The 13,833-nt window shown below is 47.5% G+C and overlaps 1 protein-coding gene across 1 annotated transcript in view; it reads right to left on the bottom strand.

The window, feature by feature from the left end:
* Positions 1-4,095, bottom strand: part of LOC144170629 (uncharacterized) — a 42,923-nt gene extending 38,828 nt beyond the window's left edge. Inside the window, exon 1 of the mRNA XM_077700563.1 lies at positions 3,957-4,095. Within this exon, the coding sequence (XP_077556689.1) occupies positions 3,957-3,967 (11 nt within the window). The 5' untranslated portion in view covers positions 3,968-4,095. The remainder of the gene's footprint in view (positions 1-3,956) is intronic.
* Between the last annotated feature and the right edge of the window lie 9,738 nt (positions 4,096-13,833).

Here is a 13,833-nt window from a genome sequence, read left to right as displayed (position 1 = left end):
TCTATATATATATATATATATATATATATATATATATATATATATATATATATATATATATATGTGTAGTAGTCGTATATATATATGTATATATATATATATATATATATATATATATATATATATATATATATATATATATATATATATATATATATATATATATATATATATATATATATATATATATATTAGGTCTATTTCATGTGGTCTATTATCACTTTGAGGCTTCTCTGGGCTCAGCTATGCATATAGTGCAAGATGTGGAATTCTATTCTACCCTACGGTTGATGTTTTTGCAATAAACGTGTGTTGTTATAGCATGGTACCTGTCTCCCTCGGAATCCATGTGTTAGTTACGCTTCGCTCAATTATACTCAAAGCTTGTATTTGACGTTTTTTTGTTTATATGGCACCTCAACAATATGTGTTATAAATATGCGCGTTTGGTGACCCTGTGTTACTAGACGGTTTCGTATGTATATATGGGTATGTGTATGTATATATATATATATATATATATATATATATATATATATATATATATATATATATATATATATATATATATATATAGTTTATTATAACAGTACAAGTTTTGGACGTTATTTCGATTTGATAGAAGAATGTATTGTGCCTTTATCTTCTCTTTTGTCGAACCGACTGCCCTGACCCGCATAAAAGCAGAGGTTGCTTACGCGGGCTGGCACTTGTATCTGTTTGTCATGAAGATGAAATAAAATGTATGTATGTATGTATGTATCACGGCAACCGTGAGAATTACCGTCAGAAATTTCTCACGGCAGCCGCTAAGAACGATACCCGGAGATTCTAGAAATTGGATAAATATTCCCTAAAAAGTCGCGTTTGCAGCTGCCCCTGTAGCGCTGTGGTATAGTACTTGGTGTTAAACGAGAATGTTCACGTTCGAGTCCGCCGATGCGATGTTTTTTTTTATGATTTTGGTAATGGTTTTTTTACTCTAGTTTTTACTATATCAGGAGATCGACGCACAGGACTCGCAGAATGGGTTGAATTGCGTTTAACATAGGTTGTGTTCTGTGGCGTTGGGCTGGGTTAGAGTAGGTTTGTTGCTGTTGGGCTGGATTTGGGTACGTTATGACGATTTTGGTTAGGTTACGTTAGTTTCGGTGAGGTGACGTTACATTAGGTTACGTTGGGACTTAATATTATTCAGCAAATTTTAGGCCAGCCAGCTTTTATGAAAACTGCCGTGAGAATTTCCGGGAGGTAATTCAGATTAGACGTATTTAATACACGTCCTTGGGCCAGCATACGCTGATACCAGACTTGTTATATTTCTCCTGAAAGAAAAATTGTTTCCCAGTAGAAGTGAAGCCGACTTTAAATTGGCTCTGTTGGATACGTGGGACTTTATGGAGATATGTATTATTTCCACACGTTTTGTCAGCACAAGTGTGCACGCATCAGAAAATACATGGAGCACCCCACGTATTTCCATGCTCCCATTGCACGTATAGTCGTGACGGCAAAATATAAAGACAGCCTTAAAACGAAAACACAAGGAACGTAAAGGTTTTCGCTACACAGCGGCACAACAATAGAGAGTTTTACCTGACCGTTTTCGACGGTCCGCTCCGGTTCCGGCGGCCCGCTGCCGTTCGTGGGCAAGCGCGCCACGCATGCTCAATGGCGCTCCCGCTTGCTATTAGCGAGTTTTAGGTGACCGTTTTTCAAAGCCTTTATTTAGTGGCGCTAGACCGGCCCATTTATGGACCGGCCGGCTATTCCCAGCGCGCGTCTCTCCGCCCACTGCCTAGCGCCTCGCGCGCAGTTCTCTACCCGCGTCAGCGCCTGCATCGCATCCACGGCCAATTTTTGGGCGGCTGACAAGATCAGTACATAGGGGCTTTAGCAAAAATTGCCGCCGTCGCGGAATCGGCGGTGCTGTGGCAGCCCTGCTGTCGAGATAAACGACTGCAAACAGTGATATCCGTCCGACAGTCGCATCCTCCGTGTGAGCGAAGGAGCTGGCCGAGCGGAAGTCCACCTACGGTGACGTCACGATCTCCCTCGGATTTCTCTGCTGAAAGGCTCCGTCGTGTTAATACCGCTTGCGGGTTATCGCCTTTTTATTTTTCTTTCACGTTAGCCGCGCCGCCGTTGTTTAGTTGAAGCCGCTGCGAAAGGACAGTGTCCACTTAGCGCGGAGAGAGTCCCGCGGTTGTGGATACAACTGGTTTTGTTGTGATAAATCGCTTTCCTGTCTTCCCTTGCGAAACATTTTCTGTTTATTAAAATACCGCTTGGCTGTTTGTATCGCACTGCAACAGAATAGCGTCCATTCCTTCTTTCTCTTGCTGGTAATTGTACTGCGCTGCATGCCATGCTACAGGACGTCGTCTGCCCGCGGAATTCAGAAGTTATGTCTTCGTTGTCCGCAAAATATTGAACACGGCACATCACTGGCGCCAACATGCCACCGCACGAGGCACATAGCGCTAAACCCAACTGTACTAATATGGGCGCCAGGTCACGCAGGGCTCTACGGAAACGAGCGAGCACACAGCCAGAGCATGCACCCTCCGGGCTCCGCACCAGTCGCTCCGTGACCCAGATCCTACCCAGCAGCAGTACCGTGCACTTCTGTAACACCACCGCCTTGCCAGATGTGCACCCACCACCGCACCAGAAGCTCACCCGAGAGGAGGCTGTAGCCTGGCGGCAACTACAGACACATACCCCCACCTTAGCTTATTCCTGCACATCAACACCCCACAATATATCCACCAACATGCCCACACTGCAGCGAACATCCAACACTGTAGCACACCATGTGGGCTTGCCAAAACACACCAGCAGCCCCCATTATTCGCACCCCCACCCTCGAGCAGTGGGAGGCCGCGCTGTTCAGTTCGGACCCTGAGGACCAGCGACAGTTAGTGGACCGGGCATGCAGGACCGCAGCCGGCGCAGAGGCCCTGGACTGAGGGCTTCTCCCGCTTTCAAGCGCGAAACTCTTTCACTTGAATAGATATGTTTCACCACTACCACCACCACCACCATAACGCTTCATAGGGATGATTGGGGTCTTATGGAGGTATTTCAGAAAATGCCCTTGGATCATCAATTGTACGCATCGGTCCGCTTATATTGTCCGTGTAAAAACGTCTTCCATACAGTGAAATCGTGTACAGTAGTGTAGCCGACTTTCAGGGCTGGGAAAAATAAGTGTAATCCTTATTTATTACAGCGAAGCTGGTAGCCTCTCGTTGGTCAGAAATTTTCGCGTCGTAAACAAAAAACTCAGGCAAGACCCAGCAGTTCTCGCTCAAGACGCCGAGCGCATGCGTCAGGCCAATCAGGCGTCACGCATAGAGCTGAGTATTGGTGTAAATAAAAAACCACAAAACAAGCATCGAAACCGCATGATGGTTGATAAGGCGCCGGTGAACAATGGGAACCCCCTCCCCCATGTGTTTTGGTAAATAAGTTAGGCTTGCAGCTGCTCTCGAAAGGGGAGGGGGTTGACGTCATTCGAGGGTTAGCGCATGCGCCAGGCTAGGCAAGAACCAGTAGTTCTCGCCAAAGAAGCCGAGCGCAGGCGTCAGGACCCAGCATTTACCGCCAGAGAAGTCGAGTGCAAGCGACAATCCCGCGAGACAACGAGGAACATTTCATAGCCTCCCCATCAGCATGTTGTGGGATATCGTGGGGTTCTTCGGCGCGACCTAGCCAGTACTCCGGCGTAGGCCACCACGCTAGCTTCCGGCGGCGTGTCAACCACGCATGCTCCCGAGCCTACGGCAGCCCAGCGAGGTTCGCCGATTGCCGAAGCACAGCCGTTCATTTGGAGACTCCCAAAGCATGCGAGCACAAGCTAGGCTTGACGGCGTACACGAATCACGCCGTCCGGGTCGTGATCGCGAAGGAGACGCAGGCACTCACGGCGCGCGACAAACAACAGTTCCCACCTGAGATACATGTATCCGCCGCCGCCGCGCTGTTCCGCCGATCTTCCCCCGACCGGGCCTTCTGCGATACTCTCCCCGTCTTCCGCGCGCACACGTTCGCGCCGCCCGCACGCCTATGCCCCACGTGGACAGGTGGTGCCATCTCTCGGGGAGGCGCCGACGAACCAGTGGAGCGTCGGACCGGTATCAGCGCAACGCGTCTCTCCCGAAGCGCGCGCCAGTTCGGGATAGGCTCCGGAATGATCGCCGGGTGGCGCTGCACTCTCCCCTCCGCTCCGGGGGAGTACGCGGTGACTGCCGCCGCTTCGGCACGTGCTTTTAAATGCAGAGCATTTATTTAACTCACATGTAGCGTCCGCCGTCCGTCCGCAACAGCTCAGCGCGCAGGCGCGCCCTCCCCCCACTCCTCCTCTCCCGCATCACGCTACCCTCCTCGCTCTCAACAACAGGTCCGCACCCCTCTCCCTACACTATATAAAAAAAATAATACTTATCGGCGCCTGGTTTCCATCCCACGACCCTGCGGGCGGAACACAAGGTACAGGGTGCTCTACCCACTGCGCCACAAAGCCGACACAGATTCAAAGGCTACGAACGCGCCTTATATCCTTGACTCATTCAAACTACGTCAAGAAGCTGCTGATACAACGCATTCACTACCTGTGGGCGGAACGCGAGGTACATGGTGCCCTTCCCACTGCACCACAAAACCGACACAGAATCAAAGGCTACGAACGCGCCTTATATCCTTGTCTCATTCAAACTACGTCAAGAAGCTGCTGATACAACGCATTCACTACCTGTGGGCGGAACGCGAGGTACATGGTGCCCTTCCCACTGCACCACAAAACCGACACAGAATCAAAGGCTACGAACGAGCCTTATATCCTTGACTCATTCAAACTACGTCAAGAAGCTGCTGATACAACGCATTCACTACCACCAACTCCCCAAACACTAAACGTTAACGCAATACACCCACCCCCTATGCGACGCATTTACTCGAGTCCCCCTCGCGGGGAGATGGCCGCGCTTTTTGCTCTGCGCGCGTGCTGCATTTATCGCGCTACGGTGAGGTCCGGGTAAAATTTTCTTTCGACTTATGAAAGCATACGCGCCAGCACGTGTCCAGAAAGTTCGGTTTACACGTAGAGTAGCTACTGGGTCCATTTTTGCCGGTGGTTGTCTTGTCGTCTGCTACGCGCCAGACGAACGGCCGAGCGCCCCGGCGGTTTCACGGGATAAAGAGTGCTCTTGTGGGCGACCCTTGGCTGGTCTAACCACCTCAGTCATCGCGAAACGACTGCGTCTGGTGAACGGCTTTTCAGCGCCCTAAGCAGACACCCCCCGGCCCGCTCCTCCGCGTCTGGCAAGTGCACGCGCAGCTCGCGCTGTCTCCCGCACCGCCTGAGGCATCCAGCCTCCTACTCACGAATGCGAACAAAGCGACCGCCGGCTGCGCGAGCCACTTAAGCCAGCACGTACAAAGAGCGGCGGGAACACTCCTCACTAGCCCGAAACGAAAAGATGAAACTGAAAGCGAAGCAAACCCCCCATATTGTTGCATGGTCAGCTGCCACGACAGTAACAATGCGAAAGAAGAGGATCCATTCGGTAAATTCTGCATATTCCCCGCGAAAGCGCTCCAAAAGGATAGACGGTAAGCATGGATCACTGCGGTTCGAAAGGTGAAATAAGTTGACACATTTTTGTTTGTATCTGTGTGCTTTCAGTTAACATTACCCGGCTTTGAAAATGCGAACTAGTGTCCTAACGAGTCCTCCCCTCTACACTTTTTTTAATGCATGCTGCCAATGATTGTTTTCCGCTATAATAAATGAACTTCGGAGTTGTTTAGCTGGTGCCGTTCGATATCGTCCATATATAACACAATAGGTTGACATTTTGCATGGGTGAAAAAAAAAATAGTTTCTAGCGATTTACCTGGCTGTAGTAGCTCTGGTCCGTCTTGTCATTGTGACTTGTGTTCTGAACGGGATTGCTGCGTTGTTCGTTTTTTCCCACATTTACAAATACTGGTAATTAAAAGAGTTATACACCAAATTCTGCGTATTAATAGTAATTAAAAGTTATACACCACAAGCTGTTTTGTTGTTTCCGTGCACTGTCACGCTAACCCATACTTGTACTCCAAGCGGGTGACAAACATTGCGAACAAAAATTTCTTCAAGGACAAGTAAAATGGAAATACGGCGCTGTCAGCGCACCCCTTAATTAGCGTGTGCCTTTCTAATGCGTTTTTATAAGATGCAGCTGATTGTTTCAAGAGTAAGAAATAACCTATTAACCATAATCAATCACGTTTACCTTACATTTATTGCAAGCCTCAGTGTTTCTGCAGTCCAGAAAGCCCGGATGTGCGAAGCGCGAGCACGCGAAGGGAGTAACAAACAAGAGAAAAGTACGCTGTGACAAGCTGAACAGCTGTCGCCTTGCAGAAGAAAAGAGCAACCGACGACCGCCGAACAACGCGTTTCCCCCCTTAAAGGAGCCATGAAGAGAAAACACAAGTTTGGTTCATTCAAAAGATTGTCTCGTTAGAATCATACTGACACCACTTTTAACGTAAACTTCGCTCAAATAAGCTACATAATTAGGAAAAACGGGAATGGTCATGCGACCCACCAGCTCATTTTCCGCAACAGAACCTGTGATGTCACATGGGCTAAGCTCTGCGATTGTTGGAGGCTGGCAGAAGCAGACGCAAATTAGGTAGAGCTTACAAACTAGACGAACGAGCGATTTGCGCTTAAATTTAGGGCACATTCTTTACAAAGCAATAGGAATGATGGGACAAACAGTGGAAGTTACGAAAGCACATGTAAACATAGAAGTACTGATGCGTTCTGCTGTTCGTACGGCGCACAGCATGCTTTGGTTTAGCTGCACAGCACTATGGGGCTTGGGGTTGTCTCAGACGACACTGGCCGATTGACGCAAGCAACGGTGTCTTACGTGACCCCATTTGTCGAGCGAGCACTGTTTCAGGGAACGAATATTTTCTCCCAGAACAAAAACAAGCCAGGTTTAAATGCGGGCAAAAACAAACCAAACGCTTGCCACGGTATGGTGGCGCCATCTAGGTTACGGAACGTAAAGAAACGTGGGAACAAACCAACACCGCTACAGGGTGGAGACAACCTTTGAACGGTCCCGTGCCGCCGCAATTGGGCCAACGGGCTCAACGCGTTATTCTTTTCGTTTCCCACGAGACCTAGCAACGCGAAACAGACAATATGATTCAAACTTCTTCAGTAAACCGCGTTGCGGCGATAATTTTAGCGCGGTTTTGACACAATGACTTGCTTCGGCGGCGAGCGAGCAACCGAACATGGCGGCGGCGCCAGCGTTACGTGTCTCTACCCTGTACGGCGGATGCGTGAATGAAGGTACTCTAGGCTGCAGAGCGGTCGGTTCCCGTGATGTCACTTGGGACCACAAAAACGCACGATTGAGCGGGAAAATCAAACTTTTAACCTAAATTGTTTAATTTCTCAGTGAATAAAGCACCGTTTGTATCCGGACAAGCGCTGGGGGCACTATAAAACACGAAATCTTTCGAATAAAACCAACTTGCATTTTCTCTTCATGGCTCCTTTCAAATCGTCGGGGCAGTCTGCCGGTCGAGCGGCGGGAATCAGGCGGCGCGTCTGTAGCAGACGACAAGACAAACGTCGACAAAAATAAACTCAGTAACTACTCTACGTTTAAACCGAACTTGCTGGACACGTGCTGACGCGTATGGTTTCATAAGTCAAAAAAAAAAATTTGCCCAGCCCTCTTCCTAGCGCGAAAAATGCAGCACGCGCGCAGCGAAAAAAGCACGTGCCAAAGCGGCGGCCGCCGCCGCGTACTCCCCCGGAGGGGAGAGGGCAGCGCTTCCCTCGCCCGGCAAACTTTAGCTTCGCCTGCATGCATGCGGCCTTGCAGTTTGACCGAATCGAAGATCTATGCCTGTGCCGCCATCTTCTGTCCGTCTCCCTTCACCCCCTTTTTTTGCCCCTTTTCCCTTCCCGCTGACTATTTTTACACCATTTACGGAGCACGCAGGACTCACTCTTGTTTTTGATTTTGTGTTTTCTTGTTTACTTCTTGTTATCGTGTTTTCGTACTGCCTTTTCGTCCGCGTTCTTTCCCCTTCCCTCACCTTCCACCTTTCTAGCCAATCGGAATGCCTCACTTGCTCAAACTGTTTGAAACACCCCTCACCCGCGACCTCTCCAGGAGGGATGAGGGAAGTGACCCTCCCTCACAGAAGTTTTTGTATATAGGCGAAATGTGAGCAATTAAAATACAGCCCTGAAGAAGTAGTAGTAGTAAAGTCCTTTATTGGGATGGGACGGCCGGTTGGCCAGAGGGGGGAAATGGGAATAGCAGGGAGGGAGGATTAACACTACTTGAATCTTCAAGGGCCGTAGAGGATCTAATTGTCCATTGAGGGTCTAATTGTCCAGTTTGAGGGACCAAATGGGTTGTAGGCCCCGGCTCACACTACTCGAGCCAGACCGCTCTCAAGGGAAAAAGTGCCTAGCGCGGCAAGGAATTGGGGGTCATGGTATGGGGGATTAGCTGGTGAAGAACCATTTGGAAGTGCATTTTCGATAATATATCGATTGGCTGAGAATGCAGTGCAGTGCCAGATTAAATGGTTCAGGTCCGCGATGGAAGTCGCTGAACAGTGCGGACAACGTGGGGGCAGTGACGTCCCAGGGTGAATCCATTTGTATATTATGTGGGGAGTGACAGCAGCGTTCGCAAGAGTCTTATTAATGAAAATTTCGGCTGGGCGTGGTAGGGAAGGGACGCCGTGTAGGTAGCCAAGCGGAGTGCTTGATGCTAGGCGGCATCGGCGCGCGTGGCGAGCGTGGTCCAGCTGCAGGCGAAAGGAGGTGGGCGAGACAGCAGCAGGGGATTGGTCATCCAGCGGAGGGGTTACGAGAAGGCTCTCCCTAGCCGCAGAGTGCGCGGTCTGGTTGCCATGTCCCTGCATCATGTGTCCCGGTATCCATGCCAGGCGAGTTTTAGTGCCATTCTGAGCGAGTATGTTGACCATAGCTTGAATCTGGTGGACAGTAGGATGGTCAGAGAAAGCCTTGTTGAACTCGTCAATAGCATTTTTGGAGTCAGTGAGAATACGAATGCGGGGAGGTAGTGGAGCAAGGAGTTTCTAACTCCGAAACTGTTGGCAACAAAAAACGGGAGCATATATATATATATATATATATATATTGATTGCGAGAAGGGCTGTCTTTGGTTGCCGTAGCAAATAGTAAAAAATGGGTATAGCTTCTAACAAAACTGTTTATTGGTCGACGTTTCGATCGGATGCCGATCTTTCTCAAGACGTCAAGACCAGCATCCGATCGAAACGTCGACCAATAAACAGTTTTGTTAGAAGCTATACCCATTTTTTACTGTGTATATATATATATATATATATATATATATATATATATATATATATATATATATATAGGAAATGAGGGGCTCGTTGAAAATAACACAGAAATAAGGGTTGGCAGTCGAGAAAACCTCGGAAAGCAAAGGGGAGGATGTGGTAGATCATTGGAACAGATTAAGAATTTGGAAAGAAAGAAAGAAAGTGAAGAAAAAATGCCCGCCAGGTGGGATCCGAACCCACGACCTCCAGAATACCGGTCTGGTGCGATATCGCACCAGACCGGTATTCTGGAGGTCGTGGGTTCGGATCCCACCTGGCGGGCATTTTTTCTTCACTTTCTTTCTTTCTTTCCAAATTCTTAATCTGTTCCAATGATCTACCACATCCTCCCCTTTGCTTTCCGAGGTTTTCTCGACTGCCAACCCTTATTTCTGTGTTATATATATATATATATATATATATATATATATATATATATATATATATATATATATATATATATATATATATATATATATATATATATATAGATAGATAGATAGATAGATAGATAGATAGATAGATAGATAGATAGATAGATAGATAGATAGATACGTGTGTCGAACCACTGTACTTGTTCTTAAACACCAACAATCAAAACAAAAATTACACGCAGTAATCATACGTTTTGTTATGTAAAACGTCGGACAAAGGAAGGGACATCTGGAGGAAAATCTACTTTTTGGTTTTGTACTTATTCAATGGACGAAGGCAGCGAAACAAAACACTATTCCTGTAGCATATGAAAACGGAGTTATTTAAAACCAAGTGATGGACCTCTTCTTTCGTGTTTTCCTCCGGAAACACATTTGGCAAAAAATATTGCCTGGTTTGATGCTCTGGAGTTATGCCTGTGCTATGAGATTCTGTATATTGCGTGGAGACAGAAAAATTTTGACCACCTTGGAATGTTTAATGAATGTAAAAATATGTACACATACGCCTTTAATTTTTTCGTCTACACCACAAGAACGGCTTCGGGAAGCGGCGATAGAACACAAGTCTTTAGGAGTTGGGCTTTGGTCGTTGCGCAGTGCAGCAATCTTGCAGCCTGAATGCGCCCATGCAGTCGAACGAAGGAAGTGCAAGGCTGGTGTTTCATACCACTTGCAGGACGCCGAACGGTGTCATTTTTTGCTGAGCTTTGCGCTCTGCCCGCGCGAACAGCAGCAAAATAAAATTACCACATTGGGCCGAATGTCTTCCCCATGTTCCGACCACGTAAAGAGCGTTGTTAGTGTTGTGGTTGCCAAAGAAGCCTTACCGACTAAAAAATTACCTTTAATACGATGGGTATACCTAAGTTTCTTAACGAACGGGATCGATAGACCGAAAAAATTAAAAATGCTGTCTTGAGGCTGCCGCTGGAGGCCCAGGCGTTTTGTTACAGACCTTTCCTCTTCAAATGGGTGAGCAACTACATCCAACGTGCCACTACATCCAACGCACCACCACATCCAACGAGCAGCTACATCCAAAAGCATGTCAATACATCCATCGTGCCATCACATCCAACGAGCCACCACATCCAACGTTGGATGTGATGGCACGTTGGATGTACTGGCTCGTTGGATGTGTTGACTCGTAATCCGCTCGGTGCAGTGGTCGCCTGCCCCTGGCGGAAGCCGTGGCTCCCGGCCGCTCTGCCTCGTGTGAGTGCTTCTCTTCCTCTGGCTCGCCTTTATTTACAATCGTAACTGTGGCCTGTTTGTGAAATCGGCGTGATCAGGCTTAACGCTTCGTGTTTTGCAGAGGAGAGCTGTAGCAAGGGCACCAAGTGGCAAGCAAAATGGAGGGCAGTGCGTGTCGGTTTACGACCCTGGCTACAGTGCTCCTCCGGGCCATGCTTACATCCTCCTCAATATCTCAAAGCGACCGCCCAGCCCAAGAACGCATGCATTTGCATGGCGCTATTGCGTCGCTTCAAAACGACCACCCTTTTTCGGAGAATTTCGCCCCCGCTCGCTGTATCGGTGCGCGCGGTCGCAAGCAGAGCGGGTACGAATAATTATACCTCGGCAAACGCACTGGTACAGTGCATACAGCAAGTGCCCCAGCGGTGACGGCATGAGCTTTCTAGGCAGCGGCCTGCATAAAACTAGCAAGTGACTGAAGCTTTGAGCAGGCTTTTCAATAGCTTCGCAAACTCAAAAATGTCCATGGGAAAGCATTGCTGTCATACCAATGAGCTCTGCACTACTCGTGTATCTGCTGATAGGTTCTGGTGGTATTGAAAAAGTTTTTTTTCCTATTTTTACCTTGTGTTATTATTAGAGCTATTTGTTATGCAATTAGATTAGGGATGGCCATTTATAAGGGCAGTTGGCAGCTTTTATAGCGTTCTGTTTTGTTTTGTTTAGTTTTCTTTTGTTGGTTGATTTTGATGAACCTGTTATGCAGATTGGCACAAATACATAACAAATAATACAGATTGGCTTAAATACAAAAATAGCCTTGCGGCTTTTTGCAGAATTTATCGATCATATTTGCAGGACATGTTCACTGAAGCTAAGGCATGTCTGAACTGATTTTGCATTGTTTTCACACCTTTTATAATAAAGTGCTCCAAATTTGGGATTTGTGCTCCAAAATGAAGGTATATTTTCGCCGTAGCCTGCTCCAAATTTTATTTTCCTGCTCCAAAACCAAGATTTGCTTGCTCCAAAAATTGCTCCACATCTAATTTGGGCTGTTGCACCCCTGCATGTGGCACACTTTGTAGCATGACGGCGCCGGCCAGTACCCATTGGAAAGGTACTTTGGTGTATTCAACGTACTTCAAGCTGCACATACCAGTTAACACAAGGCCTCAAAGCCAAACACTGAGCTCTGGTGCATACCTGAAAGTTGGTGGTGGTAAACTAGCAGAGTGGTTCACATGCACATGGTTGTGAATACAGTTGTAAATATAATTAGGAATAAAGGGAATGGGCGTACGACCCACTAGCCCATTTCCTGCAACAGAACTTATGATGTCATAGTCTAGCTGTGTGATTGGCTGAGGCCGGCAAAAGCAAACGAAAATTAGGCAAGGCTTATAAGCTTGCCGAACCAGTTATTGGCGCTAAAATTCTTTTTATAGCAGAAAGAATTGTGGGGTAAACAATTAAAGCTATGAATGAACACGTAAACACCGAAGCAGTTAGTGCAGCACTCTGCCGGCTGATACTGCCTAACACAGCCGTCGAACGCTTTGGACTTGTCTGATACAACACTGACCAACTGACATAAGCAGCATGGTCACTTCCGTGACCATGTTTTTTGACCATACCATACCATGTTTGTTGACCGTGACCATACCAATCATTTCCTAAAACTTACGCTTTAGGAAATGATTGGTATGAACCATAAAAAGTACGGCAGGTTTAGAAGTCCGGCCAGAAGCAAAGTGTGAACATTGGCATTCTAGCGGTATTGCAGCGCCATCTGAGAGTGGATGATAAACAAGATAACCAAACAACCGTCTGTGAGATGGTAGCAGCCCTGGTCAGCAGGCTATCTTTATTTTTAAGGTTCTGCTCTGGATATGTCGTTGTCGAAGGCACAAAAAAATGTGATTTAGTGGGGGAATTGAAAGTTTGGCTTTAAAATGTTTAATTTGTAAATAAAGCATCGTTTGCTGCCAGACGAGCGCTGTGGGCACAATAAAACACTAAATCTTTTGTATAAAACGAGCTTGTATTTTGTCTGCATGACCCGTTTAAATCCGCAGTTGTTCCCCTTCTGTGGCTCTGTAAAGCATGAACAACTGGTTGAGGATCACAACCTTGCGAGACTGTGCTGAGGAACAGTGTTTTGTCATCGACTGGAATGGGAATGACCTGCAACGCAAAAATGGCGCAGTCGCCATCGCCTCGGACAGGGGAAATAGTTTATATGTCCTTCTCATTGGTGGCCAGTTCGGGGGTGTGCAAATATTTCCACCCAAATGAGTTCACCCACATTCCAGGATGTCTGTAGACGTGAGTTCTTGCCATTTTATTTGAGGGGAAAACTCCTCAAATTTTCCCGTTTTACTGAATAAAAGTTCCAGTAGCTGCCACAAAATAATCATGTCTCGGGCAGTGGTGAGCAGTGCTTCACTTGGGGGCCCCTTGCCTCTTCTCATTCCAGTGGTGGGCGGAGGCAGCCCAGCTCTGCGGTCGTCAGGGCGTCCGGCACGCAGCACCGCTAAGTGCGCCACTTACAAAGAGGCGAGCCTGAATGTGTAAGTTGAAACCTTGCTCTCCTTTTGGGGGAGCCAGGGCCAGGGGACTGAGTATCAAGGAAGCACCTCAAGCAGTCTGAAGGCAAGCTGTGAAGTGCACTTGTTGCCAGTCTGGGCTGTTTGTCAGGCGAGGATATAGTTGGTGGGCAACGTCCTTGTTGCAGTGTGCTACTGTCACGAGCATAGTACCGCATTTACTCGCGTAATCC

This window comes from Haemaphysalis longicornis, unplaced genomic scaffold, assembly GCF_048455015.1.
Source record: "Haemaphysalis longicornis isolate Haplotype H1 unplaced genomic scaffold, Haemaphysalis longicornis Haplotype H1 scaffold_1, whole genome shotgun sequence".
NCBI classification, from domain to species: Eukaryota; Metazoa; Arthropoda; class Arachnida; order Ixodida; family Ixodidae; genus Haemaphysalis; species Haemaphysalis longicornis.
The sequence above is the reverse complement of the archived record's forward strand: the minus strand, read 5'-3'. Positions and strand labels throughout refer to the sequence as shown.